At 40.2% G+C, this 24,969-nt stretch overlaps 1 protein-coding gene across 2 annotated transcripts in view; it reads left to right on the forward strand.

Moving 5' to 3' along the window:
* The window catches only part of LOC103148081 (schwannomin-interacting protein 1-like), a 265,763-nt gene that overhangs the window by 71,157 nt on the left and 169,637 nt on the right, over positions 1-24,969 (forward strand). The window contains exons 6-8 of one of the 2 annotated variants that reach the window (XM_007566705.2): positions 10,613-10,677; positions 10,887-10,964; positions 12,432-12,567. In XM_007566705.2, coding sequence (XP_007566767.2) covers positions 10,613-10,677; positions 10,887-10,964; positions 12,432-12,567 — 279 coding nt within the window. The remainder of the gene's footprint in view (positions 1-10,612; positions 10,678-10,886; positions 10,965-12,431; positions 12,568-24,969) is intronic. The other variant, XM_007566706.2, reaches the window with a different exon arrangement.

Here is a 24,969-nt window from a genome sequence, read left to right on the forward strand (position 1 = left end):
CATATTCTTTGCTCTGCATGTCTTTTACTACTCCTTTTCCCCCCGCCGTCTTTACAATCTTATTAAGCAACAATGCCGATCCTTCCATTTGACCATAATGCCCAATAAAAAAAAGAACTTTATAGCTTCATACATTTACTTTCAGCTCTTTGCATATATATTGCTGCTAAGCCCGCAGTGCAGTCGTTTGTGTTGTTCTGCTCAGCTGCTGCAGAGGACAGGTAGTATTGAGAGGTGTTGTAAAAGGGAGTGCTTTATCGTGTGCTTGTTCTGGCATGTTAACGGTCGGCCTTACACTGCTGATTATGGCCCACCAGGAGACGAAGAAGTGCTAACTATACAGGAAAAAAAAAAACATTGTGGGAGCGTAAATGATGGGGAGAGGTCATTTCTAGATTGTTTATGTTTTAATAGAAAATCCAAACGAGTTCCATACCGGGAGAGGGCGGGGATGATGTTCTCATCTGGTGTCTAATATTAGGCGCTGAAGAAAATCGTTTTGCTCTTGAGTTTTGCACAACTGAAGCCTTATTCAAGTATATGCAGGAGAGCAAATGAAGTTATATGAATGTGTTGCATTTTGCAGTGCATGGATGTATGTTTATGTGTATTGACTATAGCGTGATACCGCTAAGAATTACATGATTATGGTGTGTCAAGAGCTAAATCACTAAGCAAATGAAAATCCAATTTAATCATGTCTGGCAAAAATAAATAAATCAATACACCGCTATGGCTTAAATTTAAGTTTTCTGAACATAAATATTAATTCTCTTTAGTTAAAATCTATCAGTGTTTCCAGTATTTCCTGAAATGCTGTTAGACCATCCTAAAACAGGACATCCTCATGGCGTAGCTTTAGGAAATGCTGTGTTTATGTTTATTAAGCATTTAAGTCAAACAAGTGCATTTTCATTTTCAAACCCTCCAGTATCATTTACAACCAAAATACTTTTGTGCATGTCATAACGACAGTTGTCAAAAATTAGTAAGAGCTGTATTTTACTGCAGTTTCTGTTCGCCTTTCATCAGCGAGGACAGAAGTTCCACACTGGAGTCCCTTAATGTCGACATGCTCCTGATTGCGCAAATTACAACAATTGATAAGATTAGCTACCATAACTATGCAGATTATACACAGCTTCACATTCCAGTGTCACCAGGTGACTAGAAACCCACTCAATCCTTGAGCCCTGAACCTTTAGAGACACATAAAGACAATTACAAAGTCAGTCTTCTATCACCCGAAGAACCTTTCCAGGATTAAAGAACTATTGTCCCAGTATGATTTAGAGAAACTTATCTGTGCATTTATCTTACTACAAATACATCTTCACGTGTCTGTCTAAAAGATCAATCAGACAGCTGCACCTGATCCAGAACGTTGCTGCTTGTGTTTCCACTGAAACCAGGAAGATAGAGCACATGACCTCAGTTCAGTTAATAAATCACTGAAAGACTTAATGCCAAAATACATCAATGATCTTGTGTTATTGTATCAACCTTCCAGACCACTCAGGTCTTCTGGTGCAGATATATTCTGCATTCACAGAACCAGAACCAAACACGGAGAAGAAACATTCTATTTTCATGCTTCTCTGATCTGAAACAAACATCCACAAAACTCCAAAATTGCAGCAATTAAATGAAGCATGTGAAGCACTTGTTACTATAATAAGAAGTAAAGTTGACTTGACTAACTTAGCCTCTTGAATTATGTTTAAGGTGTAATTTGTGAGAATGAGTCTCACTCAGTTTTACCCAAATTGAGCACTTTAGTATAAATACACAGGTGTTTTTTATCGCTAAATAAATTCTTACTGAGACAGTTTGTATCATCCTTTCTTTCTCCTTTTTAGCCTGAACATTTCTTAGGGTAACTAGTCTCTTTGTTTGCCAGCAGAGATCCAGCTTACAGTGGTGCACTGCTGGAGGACTTCACAAGGATGCTTATGCAGCAACCTAGTATATCCTAAAGTAGAAACTGAAAGGAGTCTGCTTTGACATAAAAGTCTTTTTTTTTCTTTTTTTCAAAACAGAAGAAACATGTTTGTATTCTCATGCAGGAATAACACTGCTCTGCATGTATGTTTGACTTCCTTGTTGATGACATGCGGTTAAGGTTAGGGGTTATAATAAAAGTCCAGGTCTGGTTCTTTTCCTGTGTTAGAATGCCCACACACAATCTGTGATAAGAATTTTAAAAAAATCACACAAAATAGCTCAAGCTCAGCTTAGGACTCCACTTTATGATTAATTGCTACTTTCTTTTGTTAATCTTGCAAATAAGATTCCAATAAAACACAGCAACCTTCCATGGTTCTATTACGAAAAATGGAAAATAGTTCCGGATTCATCAAGAAAAGATGAATCCTGAACTTGATGAAGCTCTATATGTATTTATCCCATACATATAGAGCTTCTTTCCTCTCTTCGGTATCTATTGCATGTTGTGACACAGCAGGTTCCTGTCTCTTTTCTACGATGCATCCATTATTCCTTCATTTATTGCTAGTCGTATGATGCAGTATTTATGGGTTGATGTGTCTGTTCTCGATAGCGGCGTATTAGCTCTGCATGGCTGTATTTAGGTTTTTCCTCCCTGCTCCATTTCCTCTCTATCTAGCAGTGTCTCTACTCTCTGACACCTTCAGTCATTAGCAAAACTCCCAGAGCAGAAAGGATGACTCCCTGCGTCTGTGTGCGTGCACGTGGGTGTGTGTGTGTGTCCGTGTGTGTGTGTGTGTATGAGAGACTACCAAAGCAAGTGCGCCAGCCAGCTCTTGTTGCAGGGTCATTTAGGGACGACATTGGCAGAGTCTGGATACTAAAGCCTAATGGGCACTGGCAAATCTGCCCACACACACACACACACATATATACATGCAGGTGCCAAATGACAGATTCTTGCCAGTTTTGCCTGTGATAACAACGTGTCTTTAGCTTTCCTTATCGCACACAAATGCAGGGTAATCGTTAGGCTCTGTGTCCCCCTGGTAGAGGAGAGGATTGAGGATATGAATGTGATGGTAGAGATGGCGCCGACTGGCTGGCTGGCTGGCGAGGCCGAAGGACCCAAGGGAAATTTGACTGATTGAGGCTTCCTCCAAGCCCACTGCTGTCTGTGTGTGTGTGTGTGTTTGATACTCACAGGACTCTGTGTGTGCACCAGGGCAGATGGTATGATGGTGTTTGAACCAGTTAGGTGCAGGACCAGGTCAAGACAGGGTTTGGGGTGTAAGGTGACTCAGTTGAATCAAGGTTATCCTATAATTAAGTTGCAAGTACCTGGTCAGCAAGTAATGTTGTTTTTTTCCCCTATGCACAGTGGAACCAGCTTTTGATTGTCTGATTGCCTTATTTTCTCTGCTAACAGCCAGATGTGTAAGTGAAACCACAATAAAGAATGTGGGAAAAAATGTATTTTTTGTAGTTAAATTGATGCTAGATTAGCTACACATAAAAAAAAAATCAAATAGCATGTAGACAAATTTTCCAAAGCAACTGTATGCACGATAGAAACAGAGCTCGAGTTCTCCACTTGTTCTGAGCACGCACACAGTTGCAATACTGATGTCAAGCCAAGCATGGCACATTTTGACACATTATTGAGCATAGTATTTCTGTTGACCAGTGTGAATTATGGCTTGACTGTCTTTGACTGCTGCTGTCCACCAAATTTCCCCATGTGGGACAATAAAAAAAATGAACTTGAACTTGAGCTAGCTAAGGCTACAACCTCATTATGGCCGTCCAACTCCGCAGGTGTTCCAGGTCAGTTCCCATAATGCTTTTGATCACGTAGCTGCTGCTGCAGGTCAAATGTCAAACAACAAGATCTCCCGAATAAGCCAAACTTAGAAAGTTGTATTTTCTGGCCCCTGCATCACAATCTCAAACATTTTCAGGAAAATGTAATCAGTGTACAATATTGTGTTTGTGTATTGTGCTTAAATCTTATCTGGTCTAGTCTATGATACCCCTAATGCCAAAAAAGTTAACTGCTTCAATGCAACATAGCAATTCGGAAAATTGGAAAATTTTCAATTCTCCATGGTTAAATCAACTCACCACCGAGCCATTGCTCTCCAAATGTTCTCATATTTTGTTTGTGTGCATGTTGTGAAGTATGTGCCTTGTCTGTCATGTTGTAACATGGTGATCAGTTTTTCTCCCTTTAGTTGTTAGTTTTCATTTGTGCTGAAGTGTAAATATTACTTGGTTTGTTCATTAATATTTTTCTGTGTAATTGAGTTCATTGATTTCTCCAGGAAAACAAACAAAGCTGAGTTTTGCTCTGGATAATAGAGGAATGAACATTCACTTTTTTACTTCCATGGTAAATAAATGAACGTAATACTGGGATTAATGACAATAATACATTTAAATAAACATACCAGAGTCATGAATCTGATCATGATCTCTCTTTTTTAATCACTTCAGGTGTGTTTCCATTTGTTTCCCATCTATCTTTCACTTGAACCTCTGAGTTGAGTTAAAAAGTAATTTACAAAGCCTGCAGATCCTGTTAGATCATGTGCCGATTGAGCGTCGTCCGTACACGCATGTGTGTTTATGTGTGTGTTTTATTTGAGGTAGAGGAGACAGATTTACGTCAACGTACAGGAGAGATGAAGGCCGAATCCCCAGAAGGACACAGCTCTCTCGCTTGTATGTTTCTCTGGCAGCCTTGGCATAGTTCCAGTTTAATTCCTTCACAGCCTGCAGGCATGTTCTTTCACCTTCTTATTCCCTCTTTCCTTTCTCAACAATGAATCTGCTTTCACATTTTCTCCTTCTTAATCCCATAACCAGCTTTGAATATCATCAATTACTCAGCAGTCTCCTCCACCATAGTCCTTTTTTTATGTATTAAAATTTTATTTGCATGCCAGGCAAGTCTTTTTTTTTTCTTTTTCTTTACTGTCAGCGGTATAACTTTCAATAATCTGTAATGAACAGAACCAATTTATATATTTGATTGCCGTCTCCTTAACAATAAGATGTGATGAAAAGTGTTATGGAGGATAAATATGACCAGCATTACAACCTCACCTTCTATCATCAGTTTTATCTTTGGGTTCCTGACAGTTTAGCTGCTCTTTACAGTTCTATTATAGAAAATCTGATGTGCAGCTATCTTTTAAAGGGCTGTATTAGCTTTTAACACCTTGCACTACGGACACCAAACATATTGCGAGGCAGTAAAATACCAATAAAAACCCACTATGAGGCAGCTAACACAAAACCATAAAACTCAATGCTAGACAAATCACAAAAATCACAAAATTTTATTAGAAAGGGCGCAAATCAGTAAATCCATAACTTGTACACAAACACGTTTATAATCCTTTGGGGGGGGACGGGAGGGAAGGAATTACCTGTCAATCCAGTTTTTCTTCTTCCGTGTCTTGTCCTGGTGAGTGACGGGGGGGGCAGGAAGCAGAGAGGGCAGAAAAACAAGAAGCAAAACATCCACAAAGACATCTGAGGAGTTTCCTTTTTTTATTTGCCAATTAACCTAACATGGTTTTGTTGGATTGTCTGAGGAAAAAAACGTGTAAGTCCACACAGAAATTGCTGCACATTTTGCAATGCAAACCTTGTTTTGAAGGTTTCTATAACTATAACAAGGACATCAGTGTTCAGTTTAAACAAACAAACAAACAAAAGCCCTTTGACCTCTTCTACTAAAGGTCCAGATTCACTAAAAGTAATAAACATGAAAATCCCAGTTTGAATTATGAAAACCTCTCAAAGAGTGCATTACTCCCATTTTGCAGCTCAAAGCACAAACTCCACTCTTCCTCCGATGGAGTTCTTGGGTAACGAGATGTTAGCAGCAGATTCTTTAAAGATCTGTGCATCCCCTTTAAATGTAGAATATTAGTCTGACATTAAAATTATACAGAAGTGGCCAGAGATTTCCAAAAATCCTTATTTCGTAGAACCCATATAATGATCAAGTGCCATGTTTTTGTAGATGGAAGTAGAACCCAAACACAGAACAGGCAGAGGCGTTACAAAAATAATCCAGAAAAAACATCATATAGATGCAGTAGAACTGTCCGCCTGCTCATTGCATAAAAAATTTACTTTCATGACATTATGAAGTTTGTAGATCAACACTGGGAGTCCAGTAATTTAAATTAGTTGATTATTTTTAGGGGGTTATTTCACCATTAAAACAGTTACCTGAGTGGTACTTTGTGCTCCTTCTGCTTTCAAACCAGACTTTGTGCTTTTCATAGCATAAAAAAGTCTCAGTAAACCAAATGTGTTTTTTTTTTTATTGAGAAAGAAAAGAGAAAGTGTCCCAGCCTTCATTTAGTAAGCTGACCTGCAGTGTGCAGCTACAGGTGTGGGAGTTTTTTGGGGGTTTTTTTACACCAGCATTTTAATAAAAGCCTATAAAGCACAGAAATACTATGAATAAAACATATTTGCATGTTTTAACATTTGAAATCCCATTATAGAACCCTGGTGCATATATAGCTAACTTACCCACCTAGTTTCACAGTTAAATCTCCTGGGTTTGCTGTGTGTAGTTGTTTCCCTTAGTCTGTTACATCCTCTGGGTTCAAGTTCCCCTCTGCATCAGCACCCCTTCCCCTCTGCATCCTGCTCTCTCTGCTCTGTTTGACTGTACCATCAATTTACCAACACACATATCTGCACACATAAGACACATATATACACACACAAATCAATACAAGTCTTCTTGGCACTGCCAGAGCCCAAAATGACTATAGATTTTCTGTCTACCCTGCCACTAAATTATGCAAACCTCTGGTTTATGTCCAAGTACTTTTTTTTGGCATTCTCATCCTGCAAATGAGATAAGAATTTTATAATAAGGCAGAGTTTGATTAATACAGGTACAGATATGGAGGAGGTAATACAAGTGAAAATTAAATGCCTTTAAAAATGTGTTAATCTTTTTAATTTGATACCTGATTATTGCCAAATGTGTACTCTATAGATTTTGAAATCAGTCCCGGGTATTAGGATCATAAATGTCCTGCTGAGGTCAGGACTTTGCTTAGGTGCTTGATACTATCAGAAGTTCTGCTCGACTAGTGCAAATGAATATCTAAATACTAAAGAGTGATGAGTAAGTAAATAATAAATGAATCCAATTCAATATAAATGCTGTATATCTATATTTTGTACATGGAGGCTGAAAAGTTTAGCCTATAAACAAAAACAATTATCCTAAACCTGCTGTGCACATGTGTTTCTTTTAATGTTAGAGACAGCATGCAGAGAGGCAAGTGTTACAGGAAGCTGCCCATGAAATTTGGCTTTAGTTGTAAGTCATTTTTAAACATTGAATTTTGACACAATTATGACTTCAAAATACTTTTTCTTGTCAGCCAACAGGGGAACAGGCCAAATGTTTGAGAATGTATTAGTGTCTTTGTAAAGTATAGGATATATGTTGCTCATAGGGATTAAATATATATACTTTCATGTTGCTGCAGTAATTTCATTATGTTGAAATCTAATACACTTCATCGTGTCAAAGGGGGGAGGAGGTTTCTAGCTTTAAAGCAACCCATTAGCTTTTAACCCATTAGGTCTTTTCAGCAGAAGCTGTTCTTTTCTACATGGTTCTCTCAGCGACACCTGTCCCTGATCCCTGGCATCTACAGAAATGAGCCAACATATCAAATGTATTTTCAGTAGCATAAGCTACCTGCTACATTGTGTTGCTTGATGGTACCAGTATATAAACTTGGAAATTTGTGCTAACTTTTAGCTATAGTTACATTCTGTAGATGATATGCAACTTTTCACGTGATGTTGGGTTTGTTTGACAACAGGTACTCTCAAGAATTACTGGAGATTGTATGTGACATCAAATCCATCATTTATACCAATTATCTCCCACCATCCAATATCCAAATAATCCCAAACAACCGAATGAAACTGTACTTTTTGTGTATGTATCCTTTGACTCTTGACCTTTTTCTTTTGTCTTTCTCTTCACTGACCTTTCTGCAGCAGTCTTCACTTTGTATCTTTGTGCATGTCCGGAGTCGTACAGCAAAAACTTCACAGCAAAGAAAAGTTCCCTTTGATGTTACCTCTCTGCAGAAGTTTGGTGCAGAAAACCTGCATGGCCTTGCTTTTGTGTCAGTTTGTTTTATTTTTTTATTTTATTTTCCCATGGTTCCTTTTAATGCATTCAATACCTGATCATAGCTAAACACTACAGAAAAATGAAAGCTTTAACATACATCACCAGGCAGGTAGCATGTGTACCTGCTGTTCCTCTCTTTGAAATGATCAAAACAACTTCAAAGTGAGTCTAACATTTTTATTCTCAAATGTTAACACAGACTCCTAAACAACATTAGCTGCTTTCAAGGTGTTGTTGTGTAATCTATCCATCAAGACATTAGCTTCACCTGCTTATCCTTTTGCTAACTGAAAAAAAAATAAAAAATCAAACTAGCCAATCAAATCCTGCAGTCTTCCAGAAAGATTTAATCAGTTCAAAAGGACAAAGGGAAGGAAATTGAAATGATCCGCTTGCTCATGTCTCCCTGGAGCTCGATTACCTAAAACACAGAGACACACACACGCACACCTCCTCATTTATTACTACTGTTTTACGCTGTTTTATCTCTCGTTTCCCGACAGCTGTCTTTTTCTCTAACCAACATTTTCTTCAACATCGTTCTGAATGAATTTTCTGTTAGCCTGTCTCAATATTCCCAGTTGGCCACATTCAAGAAGCCTTCCCCTGAACGTGTATGGGTAATGGACACTGTCCAAGAAAGAGACCACTGTCTGTCAAGGAAAATACTAAGACAGATGTAGAAAAAGGCAGAAGTTACATCGACTTGAAAGAGGAGGAAAGGGCCGGGGAAGTTTTAGTTATCCAGAATCCACATAGAGCCGCGCTTAAGTTTCCACCCGATCAGGATGCTAAAGATGAAATTGAAAACATCCCCTTGAAACAACCATTGTTCGGAATGTAGTGGCTTGATTTTGTCTAATGAGTTCATCATTCCCTCTGGTAAGCAAAGTAATGACCAAACTAACCGTTCCTGTTTGCATAAGCATGTAAAATAATTATGGGATTGGGTTGCTGTCCTTGGTTGCTCGACAGGACGTTTTTCCAGACACAACAGTTTACATGCCGGGTTTTGCAAAAGCGTACCTGTCATTTTGTAACCAATTACAGCCAAACATACAGACTAGTACAAAGTAGGAAAATAAAGTGGAACGATTTATATAAATGCTTTTTCTTCTCAGCTCTGACCAACATCCACTATCCGTGCTGAAGAAAGGCAGTCCAACAACACGCTGCCACAGTTGAGATGTTTTGCTCAGAACTTGGGAGATTGGTTCATATCCTCACTTTGCTCTAAACTTCCCCGCAACATCGTCTCTGATCAGCCCTGTGACTCTGTTGGTTTTTATGATGCTGTTTGCTCATTAATATTCTCCACCAAACCCCTACAGCCTTTCCACAACATTACTGTACACTGAGATGAAATTATATACAGTTGGGGCCCCTACTTACCTAACGGGTGACTTTTCAAGGCAGTTGGAAGCGGTGGAGTTTATTAAGGGTATCACAGTAAATGGGGAGACACACACCAAACACCAATCTCAAGGTTTTTTTTTTTTTATTTCTACAAAATGTTGGAAACCATGTTTCATTTGCTTTCCACTTGGTGAGTACGCACTGCTTGATGTTGGTCTATCACTTACCACTATGTAATAGACTGAGGTCTGGCAAGGCGCTGTATGTCATTATACGACGAATAACATCAGAGACCAAGTCATAAAGTAAACATAGGAGTAAACATTCATTTTAGTGCAGCACTTCGTCTAATGGATGTGACACGTTTCTCCAGCCGGGCTTCTCTATTCCTTAATCGGTCAACTAATTGATGTCATATATTTCTTAATGATTAGGTCGTTACGTGGCCATTATTCAGAAAGTCAAACAGTAATAAAAAATTTGACTGTACACACACATCAGCGCACTGTGCTGAGGCCAGTGGACGATCGGTGCCCTGATGCGACCTTCTTGGCTCGTCTGAAAGAAGCGCTCCACTTAAACTTCGCTGGTCCTTCGTAATTGAATTAGTCTGCTCAATTATGTAGCGGCAGGCCTGTCCTCATTATACGGCGCTATTAAAACACAAGAACCAAGCCAAGGGGGGAGGGGAGCGGGGAGCGGTTACTGAGGAACGGAGTGAAGAGCTAAAAGTTATTTTAGCAAAGCATAAAATTTTATGGCTTTGTCTTCAAACTGTCTTCCACATCTGCGCAGCGGCGCCATACATGAAGGATGTCCCCCATGCATCTTCTGAACTTTCCTCCCGGCTGATTGCTAAGGAAAATGTTAAGGCAGCAGTTTCGACAGAAGTTCTCTTTATTTTTCCAACGGCTTCACATGAAAACACGACGCCGATCTCCGCTAGCTGACGTGCTGCTTTGAGGAACCAAAAATGTTTATTCATCTGCGGTGCGTTTTGCCTGCCCACCCCCCGTTCAGGGGAGAAGTTCTCTTGTCCGAGACGTCGGCTGCCGTCTGATTCCTGTCTTCTCGACTCACCGTTCTTTCCTTTTCGTCTCATTTATCCAGGATCAACTGAAGACCCTCCAGAGAGGCTACAAGCATGTTAATGATGAAGCTCTCCGGCTGCAGAGGTGAGTTGGCTCCTACACAAACACACACACGCACACACACACATTCATAATGTAATACACTGAATGAGCTCTCTGCTTCTGTGGAGAAAACAGACACAAACACGCAGACAGTTTTTCTGCTCTTGGGACCCAGTTGTCGCTGTTTAATTACCTCTAACCCAGATTGAATCTGTATTCCTGTGTCCTTTGACTGTCCTCTCTCCTCTCAGGGGCAGTAATCATCTGACTATGGACCTGGACAACAACATCAATATCAACCTGCCGCCTGTGGAGACCAAAGTGTTGATGTAAGTATACGGTTCAAAAGGCTGGTCAGTAGATTCAATTACAGCATGAAAAAAGTTCGCACTTTCATTCACATGTTTGCATTGTGTCATTTTCTGATCACGGGAGAAAATGTAAAGTAAATTTACCTCAAAAGGCTGGTATTGGGTATTTTCCAGGAACATAGTGTCATTTTACAGCACAGTCAGTTAACTATGTTACTTCCAGTTGTTGTATAAATGCTGTATATATCAAACATGACATCATAGTTTGACACTTTGAAATTGGGCCTCTGTCTCTGTAAGAAGCTCCTGCTTTTTCCGACACTCCAGTTTCATCACAAGAACGCTTCTCATTATGCAGTTTACAATTGTTATTAGGATGGTTGGACTGAGATGCGACTTGTATGAAGAGCTCCTCAAATGAGCAGGTTCAATCACGTGCTGCCACTAGTCTGGAGGAGCTGAGTGGGGAGAGAGCAGTGTAAGAGCACTCTGTGAGGCAGAAGTTTGGCTGGGGACTGTAACTCCAAGGAGGAGCTTTCGGGAAATAGGCAGCACTTTGTAGGATCAAGAGTTTAGGCACACTTGAATGGTTGCCACAAGAGATAAAAGGATTTCTCAAACATGTATGAAAGAATCAAAGCAACATCAAATTTAAACCAGTGAAGGAAAGCTTGACACAATTTGAATCAGCATTTTGCATCTTCAGCAAATCTGGAAAAATGTAGAATTTGATTTAGGTATTTTACAGTTCTGGAACAGTATGAAAAAGTTTAAGAAGATATTTATATTTTCAAGCCCTTGCCCCCTGTAGATGATGACACATTTCTAAGTCTTGAAAATCCCCTTGCTCCACCCAGACTGCACATCGATCTACCCAGTCATCTCTCCACTTACTATCCATTCATCAGCTTGTTTTTGGAACCAACTTTCCATTGATCAGTCTGTTCACCCATCCATTCATCTATCCATTTATGTTTTCATCCATCTATCAGTCCGTCCATCCTGCTGTCTGCCTTTCCATTAATAAATCATCCATCCATTCATCCATCTGTCGATTTAGCCACTTTAACCACTCTTCATCAATCCATATGTCCATTATTTTGTCTATTCACTCATTCATTTACCAGTTCATCAATGTTTTTGCCCGTTTATAGATCTGTATGTGTGCCAATCACCCCATCCAAATATCTGTTCATCCATGCTATGTCTGTGGATTCATCCATCCATAATTTCAGGTTGATAGATTAACGGAAACCCTTTAAAGCTTAAACGGAAAATAACTTTAGCGCAAGATTTTATATTTGCACTGTCGACTGTCCTCAGTCTTCATTGCTGCACTCCCACAAGGTTAGAAAGTCACAGCTCCGGGTGAGAAAATCTGGAATTTACAAGTGTTAGTAATCGCTGTGCAACTCTTCTCCAGGAAGCTTGCATCATAATCCTCTGTTGTGCTTCGTCACGTTTTGTCTTCATCTCGCTGCGTAGCATCCAGCGGGCATGGCGAGACTTTCTGCAGAGACAAGAAGTGGAGAAACGGAGCCCCTCCCCACCTTCGCTCTCCTCCTCCGACAAGATGAGCATGTCGATCAGCATGATGACCCTGTCAGATGGCAGCACCCCTGTAAGTCATCCGAGTGTCACACATACTCGCCATTAAAATATCAGGCATGCAGATGACATGTCAGCGTGTGTTTATGGCGGCTGTGTGAGTGCGTATATTAGATAGTTGCACAGATGTGACGTTCTCCTCGCTGCTGCTCTGTTTTCTTTGCGTTGGAGGAAAAGTTTCATGAAAAGATGCTGAAGAAAAACATGACGTGTTTTCTGCTTTATTTCAATATAAACTTTGTGGAAGTCTAACTAAGAAAAATGTCTCCAGGGCAATTACGCAGGCAATAACATTTCGAGGACAGGTGGAAAAAATAAGTGGTTTGATCTGCACTACCTCGGTAACGCAGACATCTTGTGTTTCAGGTTGCTAAAGAAAAAACAAATTACGATGTTTGGGCTTCTGTTGGAAGTTTTTCTTTTGATAAGTTTATATCAACTTTTGCTCCATAAGGTGCACAACCTGTGCTTGGCCTTGATGATGAATGTAATAGATGGTTCTGGTTAAATTTCTATGACTTTGGATTGTCTTGCCGTTTTATCCACATCAGCGACTATTAAGCAGACACTGCTTTTGGTTGGAGACTCAGTGGTTAATTACTTTTTCCATTTACAAATGTTAAATGAGAATAAAAGCACAGCTGGCTAATGAGCCATGGATTGCATGTGTGGGATATAACAAAATGCATTCTGCTTTGGACTGAGGCCTTGAGGGAGAAAAAAAAAACAGGCTTCAGCTGTCAGCTAGCAAACATAGCAAACATTTTGGTTGGCAAACCAAATTTTTGCATATCTAAAAAAGGTTTCCGAAGTTTCCGAACTGAATTGAAGTTGCAAGAGTTTAAACATGTTGTGCTCATGCAATATAATCTCCGCTTGTTAAATAAGTAAATGTTGTATTTTACTTGGATCATCTTGAATTTCTATGTGATTCATCAGTACAGTGGTACTGCATACAGTCTGAACTACTACTGTTTTGTGCGTGTGGGATGAATATCTGTCCCTATTTTAACTTTATTTTCATTTTAATGATGAGTTTCTAACACCTTTCTGAAGATCTTAGAGTTCAAATGTTGTTGGGTCCTACCTAGGGAAACCATTCATGTAGTATTGAGTTTGCCCAGAAGAGGGCAGCAAGTTCTAGTTAAAATTCTCTCAGATTGCAAACCCAAATCCAATCCCTTCTCAGAGAGTAAATATAAAAGGATTTAATCGAAGACATTCACAAAAACACACATTTTCACCCAGCAAAGACGCGGCGACAGTAAAAATCTGTACAACAGCCATTCTCATTCAGACCGACTCCCCCCACCTTCACGAAACCGTAGATAAATCCTCTGGATTTTCTCCACTGCCTCCATTGTGGTCATTATAATTCTACGCCGGCATTGTCTGCACGCTGCTGGCTGAATAGCAAGTGTCTGTACACTTACCTGCTAATCCCTGAGGCTGAAGTCAACAGGCGGGTTAAATCTCAGAGATGGCTGGGAGTGTGAGATTTGGGCGGTAGTTGTCCGCTCAGTTTGCTGCTGTTTGATTTAGATTCTTGTCGATGACGAAGGGGTTAGATCGCTTATGACAGGAGACGATTGAGAGTGGCGAACAGCAGAAATAGGTATGTGCTGTCAGATACCCAGTGTGTGTACAGTTCATGAAGTCATCCAGGATTGTTTATGCTGCACACACGTTCTTATGGTATATAGATATATAGAGCTCTCTATATATCTATATAATATAACAGACAGTAGTTCTAGCTGAGATCCTTTGGGAAGGCAGGGAATTGCTTAGCTCAGTGACTTAGACCTGCTGACAGGGGCAGATGATCATCACTGAGAGAAAGCCAGAGTGAATTGTATGAGTGCATTAGGACCCTAAGGTCAAAGGAGATGGAGCAGGAGAGAGGAGGGGAAGATGAAAAACAGACTTTAGTTCACTGGTTGAATGTGCTGATCCTGTAGATCTGCTCTCTCTGTCTCTCTCTCTCTCTCTCTCTCTGTCTCTCTCTCTGTCTCTCTCTCTCTCTCTGTCTCTCTCTCTGTCTCTCTCTCTCTCTGTGTATCAAAGGGAGGCTCAGATTTTCTTTCCATATTGAGTGATTCAGTTTTTTTTTTCCTTCCATACAGTTGATGGATTACAATAGTCCGATATGAACTCTGCCTCGCTTCACAAACTGTCACTCTCTGTCTGTTTCTCCCTTTCTTCTCGTTGAAATATTTCTTTACAGTAATGCTTTCGGAGGGCGCTCTCGGCTCCCCCGTGTTTGATTTTCTCTCAGTTTCATTTCTGTTGAGCCAGCTATTCATCCTCAGTGTGCACAAACACAAGCACTCACCAGCAATGGGGTCATATTTTTTTTCTCTCTCTCCCTGACACACAAAGATGCAGAAACCATCTCTAAAGTGATTGGATTTGTAACCTTTGTGACTTCAATGCCAGTCGTTGACAAAAGCAGACTGTATAACAGAGCCTGAAACAGTGTCTTGGAAAAAATATGTACACTCGGTTTGTTTGCTTTTTTCACATCTTGACTTGTTCCAATGACAAACTTTCCTGTATTTTTTCTCAGAATTTTTTAGTGACAGTCCAACACAAAGTAGTGCATAACTTGTACATTATTAGAAAAACGGATAATTTGAAAATATTTGCACTAGGGTTGGGCCATAAGTCGGTTTTATCGGTAGTCAGATTTTCGGTTTTTGAAGATTTAATTTTTGGAAAATCTGGATTTTAGTTGTTTTTTTTTTACACCAATGCACTTCTTGGGTTTCCGTAGTTGCCAGCTTGATGTCAGCACACCCATAACAGCCATCCTGTTTGACAAATGTGTTTTACAACTTCTGATTATTTGAACCTTGAACTCAGGTCAACTCTGCAACAAAATACAAGATTCAGGAGAAAATGATAAGAAGATGAGGTGATCTGACTTGTTCTGTTACTTGTTCAAAACCTGTTAGTCAGCAAGAAAATTTATGTGACTGTTAAAGTCCAAAATGTGGAAATGTTCAAGGGGTATGAATACTTTTAGGAAGCATGTATGCCGGTGTCTGAATGAAGGGGATTTTTGTTGTTTCTTTGATCAACATGCGACTTTTGTGTGCGAAACTGATCTCTCACGCTGTAACTTGGATATCTCTCTTGGTGATCGATCTCTGCACGCTGTAATAGCACCGCTGAGGGAGGCAGAATTATGAGTTTCATTAAAGGGGGAACCTAACAAAACTCTGGCCTTTATGCTCAGATATGAATCAGCTGTCTAAATTTTATTGTTTCATCATACCGTACCACGTCGGCACAGCCGGCCAGACCGCCAACACGCACACATGCACGGGCAAGAGCCGAGTGGACACACAGGCCACTGCAGCTTCAATTTTACACTGTCTAGAAGACAAATGCCCTTTTATTATGAGGCATCAATCAAATTGTGTTTGGGGGTGAGGTAAATGTTTTTTTTGTTTTGTTTTTTTTTTTTAGCAGCATTGCCTCTAAATTGCATGAGGAATGAGAATCCGGAGAGGACGCTCTGTGATGCTTGGAGTCTGGATATTAGTTTTTAAATCCAGTTTGGTTTTAGGATTTCATTCTACATTTTGAATGGGATGTATGGGAGCTGTCCATTGCTTTGGTGCTGATCGTACATCTGGGGTGTAATAGCCGTGTTATGACACTAGAGGGAGGCCTTGTCTCGTAATGGCTGGTTTGTGTTCTGTCAGCAGATTGTTTGGAAGGAGCAGCATGGTTGGCATTTTTCAGAAAACAGGAAATTCAAGACCTAAAGAGGAACAAAGCATTCGACTTTTCTTGTCCACTTTGTGTACTTGAATGCATAACTCAGTTTGATTTCCTCTCCTGTTTTGTTTGGAATATAAAAGGAATTAAATCATGGAAAAGCCATAAGAGCTGAAGACATCCGTTAGCTGCCTATTCCTGCTCCTTCATTTGGGTTATGAAGGAGCTGGTGCCTAAAGCCGAGGTTCTCCATGTACAGGCCATCAGTCTGTCACAGGTCAACACAGAGAGACAAGGGACAAAAAATACTCAGACATTTTCTCTCAGACTTATACCCATCAGGCATATCTCTTGACGGTTTAGCAAAGCCGGAGTATTGGGAAAGAATCCATTCTTGAGGTGGCCACTCTGCTCCAAGGAAATAGCATTAACAACTACACCATCATGGAGTCAGCGTAAAATATTTTCAATGATATTACTTCAGGTCTTCAAAGGCAGTTTTGTGTTTTGTTGGAACTGAGTGTTTATTTTTAGGTAGTTTTTTTTTTTTTTTTTTTTAGCACAGTTGCCTTTCAACAAGAAGACCTCGTGTTGGAATCCCAGCCTGGGGTCTTTCTGCCCAGAGTTTGCATGATCTCCCTGTGCATGCTTGGGCTGGCAGATCATTTCACAAACAGCCAATTGTAAGTGCTAAAAACAAAAGAGGCATTCTTTGCGGAACCCGTCAATCCAGTCGCCATGTTGTCCACCGGGAAGGCAGAGGCAGTTAAAAAGTTGTTTTGTGCAGAGCAACACGATGGAGAAAAGCATCATCACTGGAAGAACTTTATTCTTTTCAGACTTTAGAACATCTAAGGGTTCCTCAAAATGAGCCAGAGATGAAAAAATATCCAGATTTCCCACTTGGCAAAGTAAAGGTACTGGGCACACACACACACACACACACACACACACACACACACACACACACAAACACACATACATCCTTGTGCTTCTATGAAAACTGAGAGCTTTGTGTTGACTTCCATTCATTTTTGTAACTGCATTTATGCCTAACTCTAACCATTACTAGTCATTACTAATGCACATCATACCTCTAAACCTAAACCCTGAGTCTACACAAAGGAGTCCACTGTATTAGGATCGAACTCTGGTCCCCGTAAGACCAATTGGTCTTCAGAAGGTTAGTAAATATTCCAGAAATTGTCCTATATAGGATAGTTAAATAAGATAAGCACACAAGAACGACTGAGTTTTACAGAAAAAGTATTGAACTTTAAATTTAAATCTGCTTTCAAACATTCTTGAGAGACAACTTTTCAGAAGCAACAGTGGACAAGGGTCAGACAAACTCTTAGGCATTCAAAGAAGACAGTATATGCTTAATATTTCAGATGCAGAGTTTGATTCTAAACCACATTTAAATTCTAGGATTGCTCTTTGAACCAGTACTTCGTTGAAACCCCCCCTGGGAACTCAGCAACGTATACTCTTCATGGCATTTATATTTCCCAGAGCTCTTCAGAACCCCACAGACGGACGACTGATGCACCAGTGTACATGTGTGATGACTGGTGAAGGGTACAGAGGTCCAAATGAGCCCATCTGTCCTGCTAAGGTGCCTTGAGACCGGACCGAGCAGAAGCGGGGTCGTCTCTTCTGTCTGCCAGCTGCTGTGCGTCTCCTCCTCCCATTTCCATCAGCTCTCCTTCTCCCCTCCTTTCCTTTTCTGACATGTTAGAGCTTATTTCTGGCCTTCCTCTTTTTATAGTTAATGTCTCATTTTCCCCGTCTTCTTCATAAAGGATATTGCTCTCTCTCTCTCTCTGTCTCTCTCTCTCTAGGCCCCTCGCCCACTCGCTGTGTTTCAGTCCGTCTCTTTATCACTTGCTCACCCTCCCACTGTTCTCTTGGCTTTATCAGGTCAGGCAGCTGCTGCAGCGGCTGCAGCTGTGGAAGCCTGGCAGGAGAGATAAAATAGGTTAGGCAAAGTTTAGGAAACTTTCGCAAGGTTACTGTATGCCCCCCCACCACCTCTCTCTTTTTGTGTTTGGCACAGAGATACGAGACATTCAGTGGGATTGCGCTACAAATTTAGGTCCTCGGGTTAACCTCCGGGTCTGCGCGGAGCTGTCCTGAAATAACCCACTGACTTTTCTGCAGCCGCCTCTCATTCATCACTATACAATGCATTAGAGGTTCAGCAGATTACTGAGCCAGTAGGCTGCGCAGCTTGTACCCTCCGCCGAAGCATTTAACCTGTCACGCTGGTTTTACCCCCTTCTAATCCAGTGTGGGGAACAAATTGTTGTTCCATCAACGAGCACACGTATTTCTAATCTGTGCAGCCTTAAAAGAAATAATAAAATACAACATTTTATTACTGCAAATGGAAGAAAGTAGGGAAGCATGTAGGTTTGTGTCACCAAAATAGAACAGTGACTTCGCCTCAGGCTCACTGTGCCCCTGTTCTATTGTATTTACAGTACGTTATTATCCCCATGGTGAACCCTTCACTGTCAAGAAGACGAATGGAAATTTTAAGTTTGGGCTCTTACAGTGTCCTCCTAATGTGAATCAAATACAGCCTTGTAAAATTATTCATGTACCTTGAACATTTTTTCACAATTTGTGATGATGCAACTCCAAATTTCGATGTGCTTTACTGGGATGCTATGTAAAATATCAATATGTAATTTTTTTGTTTGTCTCCAGAGCTTTATTGAAAATCACCAGATAGGAAATGGGGAAAGACATGCACCAAAGGTCTGAGAGTCAGGAATCGAACCTGGGATGGTTGCATTGAGGACTACAGCCTCTCTACTTGTGGTGCTTACTCTGCCTCTACACCAGGCAAATTTACACTGGAATTGACATCGTCCATGGTTTAAATCAAAAGTGTCCTGTGCTTATATATTAAGTTTACCTAGGTCAACATTTTGCACAACCACCTTTTCTTCCAACAATCGCTGCAATTTTTTGTGTTCACACATTTACAGAAGAGGCAAAAAAAATTAGACTTTTTTTTTTCTTTTGTACAGATATAGCAGCTGTAAAGAGCAATTTTCACGTCTTGCTTGCAATTGGATTTAGTTCTGAACTTTGACTGGACCATTCTAAAACATGGCCTAGAGTTGCTGTGCCACCAGAAGGTGAATCTCTCCCAAGTCTCAAGTGTTTTTAAAAGGTTTTCCTCCACTTAGCTTTTGGCACATAAGTCAAAATGTTTCATCTCAGTCTTACCTGGTCACAGCACTCTTTTCGTCTTGTGTTCCAGACGTGGCTGGTGCCAAACTACAATCTAGACTTCTTATGTCTTTCTTTCAAAAAGGGCTTTCCTCTTCCCCGTCTTTCAAAATGACCAAATCGCACAGCAAATAGTTGAGGATCTTCTCAGCTTCTTCACGGATCAAGCTGTCAGTGTAAGTTCTCTAACATCTCCTGGTTAATTTGAAGTTGTACAGTAATATGCAGGTAGTCTGTATTTACAGATTAGGTGGTTTCTAAGGACTGCTTTGTAGTTTTGTTTGTAAAATTGATTTAAAAACCACATATCTGAACTAACTTTGTGTCAGCGTGTCACCGTAAAATACATGGAAGTTGTTGCAGAAACATTACAAAATGTAAATCAAACTGTCTCAACTAGTTTTCCATCACTGTGAAGAAATAGTTGTTTTTTTTTTTCTAATTATTCCTTAAAGAACCTCAGTGTTATGCTTAATCATCACATTGCAAACTAAGTCAGTGCTATCGCATGTAGCCACCTCAGCCTTTTCTGCTTTCCACTCCATTGTGGAGCAGAACATCCCTTTAATGATTTATAGTAATTATGCAAATGAGACATAAGGCCTTAGAAATTAATGCTTGCCCCCACCGGTCTCTTCATCGCCGGAGGAAAGTTGTAACTGGAGCCAACGCTTTCACAATCCTGTTACTGTAATACCGGGGACAATGCAAAATAAAACCCAGGTTAGGGGCTTAAGGACTGCCTCAAATTAGTTTTGGGTTTATTTAAGTCTCATAGAGGCAGTTCACGTGTTTAATCGTTTCTTTTCATTAGGTGCAAACGATTGGAAAGGTTTCCCCACACATGGGTCGTAATCTGTGTCTGCTCCTCCGGAGTGATGCTGTGTCTGTGGGCTGCAGATTTCACTGACCTCCTCCCTCTTGTCGAAGTTTTTTTAGCGAGATAAAACGCTAAAAAAGACCCACACTTACATCGACACACCGGCGGGGTGTCGATGCAGGTGTGGGTGTCTGGGGTCTTTGCTTTTTTTTTTTTTTTTTTTTTTTTTTTTTTCTGAGTTAGCTTTGCCGCCTTGACAGGCCGGACAGGATGCAGGAAGAGTGCTCTAACACACCAACCAGGTTATTGATTGGCAGATTCATTAGTGATTTCACACCACATTATGCAAAGACAGGCCGGGTTTTAAATACGGTTGCATAAGAACGTCAAGTCCTCCAGGCAACACCCAAGTCGGAACTGATTGAAAAGAACGTCGGTCCACCGAGTTTTCCCCGTTGAAGGCTTCAGCCGCCCCTGCAGACACGTGAAGGACATTCATATGACTCTTATAATTATGTGTTCGGGAGATGGAGCCCTGTGTGTAATAATGTCTGATGGGGGGCAGCGAGGTCTGACTGTCTGCTAATCACCTGCCAGCAAAGTGTCAAGTTCAACATGCGCCCTTTCACACCTGGGACCTGTCATGTCATCCACTCTCTGAAGTGTGTAAAACAAATTACCTCCGTGTGACATGCCTGATGTGATACAGGTATGAGACTGAACCGGATGGGCGCAGATCTAAACGTAATAGCGCAGTGTCACGGCCATCGCATTATAAAAATGGAATTACCTTTAAAGGCCAGATTAATCTGATTCCAAACCCCTCGCAGTGAAATCTACACCGTCTCCTCGTTTTGTTTCTCCTCAGACAGTTTCAGCACTTGCTTTACAGTGACGTCACCGTGGGGTTCTGCATTGTCTTGGAAGCTCCACAGGAGGTCACTGTTCTGCTTTGTAGTGGCCAAACTAGCAGGGAGGAGTTCAGCTCCACTAAAAAGCCTCTGTCATACTGAATCTGCTCTCTGCTGTGGAGGGCAGTCTCTATTGGATATCAATTACAGTATAAAGCTGGAATTTAAAGTGCACCGTTTCAGAAAGTGTGATGCAAATTGCTGCAACTTGCACACACTCTTTATTCTGCTGCGACACTTGGAATTTGTTAGCACGCCTCTTCTCTTTCGGTTTGATAACACCAATCAAGAGTCTCTTACTTTCGGACAAAACGTCCTCACGTGAACTTTGCGATTCCAAAAAAAAAAAGATAGGTGGTGTTGCTGTTTATTTCTAGCTTTTCGCTTCATCTCTCCCCTCCGTCCTCCCTTGCCTTTTTTTTTCCTTCTCCTTGAACCTTTTAATTTCACGACACTTGAATGAAATATTAAAGAGAGCTTCAAGATGACGTCAGACTTGCGAAGAAGCTGCTGGGTTTTTCCAGCCAGCTTTCTATTTATAAATCCCCTACCTCCCCATTTTATTCTTCAGCTTTGTCTGATTTTAATATCGGCTCCAGTTTGGTTTGTAAGCACGTTCATGTCCGTTTATGTTACTAAAATATGTGAGGAATTTAGAGTGGTGCCAACAAGGAAGATTCAGAAATAAGATGTGGAGAACGTACATAATGTTAACCATTCATATCCGGTGTTGGAGCATTTCTGCGACAACATATGCTGTGCAACAAGTTGTCATGGAGATTCTTACCACTGTCTTGTACAAAGTCTCGCACAGCAGCCAAACTCATAGGGCTTTTCCAGCCAGAACCAGTTCACCACTGGTTCTACAAATGAACCGGCCTGCATTTCCACTACTTGACAGTCAGAGCCAAATCAATAGCTCATCATAAAAGTTCCATTTATTTAATGGTTGATCTCCAGCATCTTGGTTAATACCGTTTCATAACAAATAACGACTGTGAGCGCCTCACAACCCGTCTAGAATTATGTCCCTAAAGTTTCTCAAACAGCTTTAAAAAATAGCTAACTTCAGTCTTCCTCCCTCAGTAACAGAGTCTACACTGAAGACTGTTGTTGTCGGCTCCACCTGATACATTTTTACTTGTGGTGTTTTCACTATTTGGAAAAAAAGATTGAATTTATGCTTTTATTTCCCAAAAGGCCCGTAGTCCGGTAAGATGAGCTTGTTTTATTTATAGGTCCAACAATCTCCTAAAATGTCCCGTTTTCTTAAAGCTAACAAGAGCTTTAAGCTACAGCTGTTAACTATGTCATTCTAAAGAAAACTTTTTCCTGCTCATGCAGCTAGCTGTAGCAAACTGCTGCCTCTAAAATATTAATATTATTTGCAGTGCTACAGACTTAAAATAGATCACCTGAACATTTAAGCCACCTTTGTCGAGTTGTTGATCACTGCTATAATTGATTGATTAAAATTTATGATTCATTTCTAATTCAGCCAAAAACTGTTTCACACTGCTGAAATGCTACTTGAAATGCATAGCAGGTTAATCAATTAATCTAAACTACCGGTAATCCTAATTAATGTAGAGCTTCAAAATAAGTTTGATTGATCAATTGAGATATTAGTTAAATCTTCTTTAAAATAGCAGCACTAAAACAATTTCTGCAAAATAAATGTGGCTAAATAATTTATAAATAATGCTATGCCATTTTTGGCTTAGCAGTTTATGTAGGTTTTAATTAGTAAGCTGTGGTTCGCAGTTTATCTGGGGAAACATAAACCTTATGTTTATGCACATAAACATAAGGTTTATGTGCAAACCTTATATTAGGTTTGCACATAATATAATGTGACACAGATCCTCATTTTTCTTAGCCATTTGTTGTATTGGGAACACCTAGAAAATGTGTCGTAAGTAAAATAGATGTTTGCTGGACTTTATAAGTCAGGAAATGGCTACACGAAAAAGCAATAAATTGCAATAAACTGGTAACAAACAAGACTGCAGGAGGAGGCAGGTCCGACCAGCCGAGGTTTTAAGATGGTCAAAAAGACGCTGTTAGAGGTCTACATTGTCTTTAGGCAAACAAGTCAGAATTTACTACTTTTTCTTAATAATTGAATAATTGGTTGTACATCTTTATCAAATGGATGGTAATGGTCTGTCTTCTAAAATCTTAAAATATCTCATCTGTCTCTGCTTTTTAACACAGACGCACTTGATTAATGAAGTCTAATTAGAGATGGTGTTGCTTTGAATCTCTGAAATCTTTTGACTGATTTGATTAAAATGAAATTTTTATGTAAATGCTGTTGGTAGCATTTACCAAAAAAACAAAAAAAAAACAGTGAGTCTCATGAAATCCAGCAGAAGCCCTTCTGTAGTTCATTAACTCGGCACTGCCAGTGGATTTGTGTTGCCACCAATGCGACACTTATCACAGCTGAGAGTAAAAACTGTTCCATGTTCCCGACAGCCTTCCTGTACAACCGGTGCAAAGCTGGGACGATTCCTAATTAACTGGGAGAGCAGAGGTTTGCACATACACCAGCACTTACACAGGCACATAGAAGGAAGAGAGAGGTAAGGAAAAATGTGTTGCTATTCATCTGTTCATGACACAATTTTTTTTTTTTTTTTTAATCACACACATTTTACCTCAAGAGCTGTGAGATCTGTGAATGTGGGGAGGGTGCAAAAGAACAGCCTGCAGCACTGTTCATATCCAGCCTCATTTAGCCAGACACCACTCCTCTATTATCAGCAGCATCATTATCCGCTCAACTTTCCGCCCCGGCTGACTCACTCCGATTGGGACGTAAGGTGGAAAACTGAAATATCACATGCAGCACTCATGCTCACCTACAATTCCTGTATTCTTTTTACACAAGAACCACAGAACTAAAAATAGTTGCCTTCCAAGTGTGTGCTTGTTGAGTATTTTTTACAGTTTTCCTGTGGCAAAAAAAAAAAAGACAAAATGAGGTTAGGACTACTGTTTGTGTGCTTGAGGATGTGTGTGTGCGTGTAGGTGTGTGCGTGTAGGTGTGTGTGTGTGTCTGTGTGTGTGTGTCTTAGTCCTGATACCACTGAGGTGTGGGCCGCTGCTGAAGATTTATACTAGGACCTGGAAGAGTTAAGGGATTGTTTGCATGTTATGTAAATGAGCTTAATGTCTTTTGCTTCATCTCAAAGTTGGATATCAGATCTAAGTCAAGTCACAGCAAGTCAAGTTTCAACTCTTTCACCACAAGTCCAAATACGTTTTAATGTTTGAGTGGCAAAAATAAATCTGGTCTCAACTGTTTAAGATCCAAGTCTAAAGATATTTTAGGTCTCTTAAGGGGCAGGTCAAAATGAAGTCTTGAATGTTTCCTCAGTTTACCACACCTTCCCAATTCAAGAATCACAAAGGAGTTTTTTAAATAAAATATCTACAAACTAAAACCGAAAAGAAAACAGAATACAAATGTGAAAAAAAAAAAATGCCCCACCTAAAATCATAATTCAGAGCTAAGTCTAAGTCAAGCTTAAGGTTTTATGCCCAAAGTCAATGTCAAGTTCCAGGTCTTTGAGGTGCAAGTCTACAGGAAAACTGCAGTCATTTTTCCTAGTCTTTTTAAGCCAAGTTAAATCTCATGTCTCTGATTGCTGAAATGAACGCTAACATCAGATTCCTTCCATTTTGCAGTCATTGCTGTATGTAA

This window comes from Poecilia formosa, unplaced genomic scaffold (genome assembly GCF_000485575.1).
Source record: "Poecilia formosa unplaced genomic scaffold, Poecilia_formosa-5.1.2 Scaffold197, whole genome shotgun sequence".
Lineage (NCBI taxonomy): Eukaryota > Metazoa > Chordata > Actinopteri > Cyprinodontiformes > Poeciliidae > Poecilia > Poecilia formosa.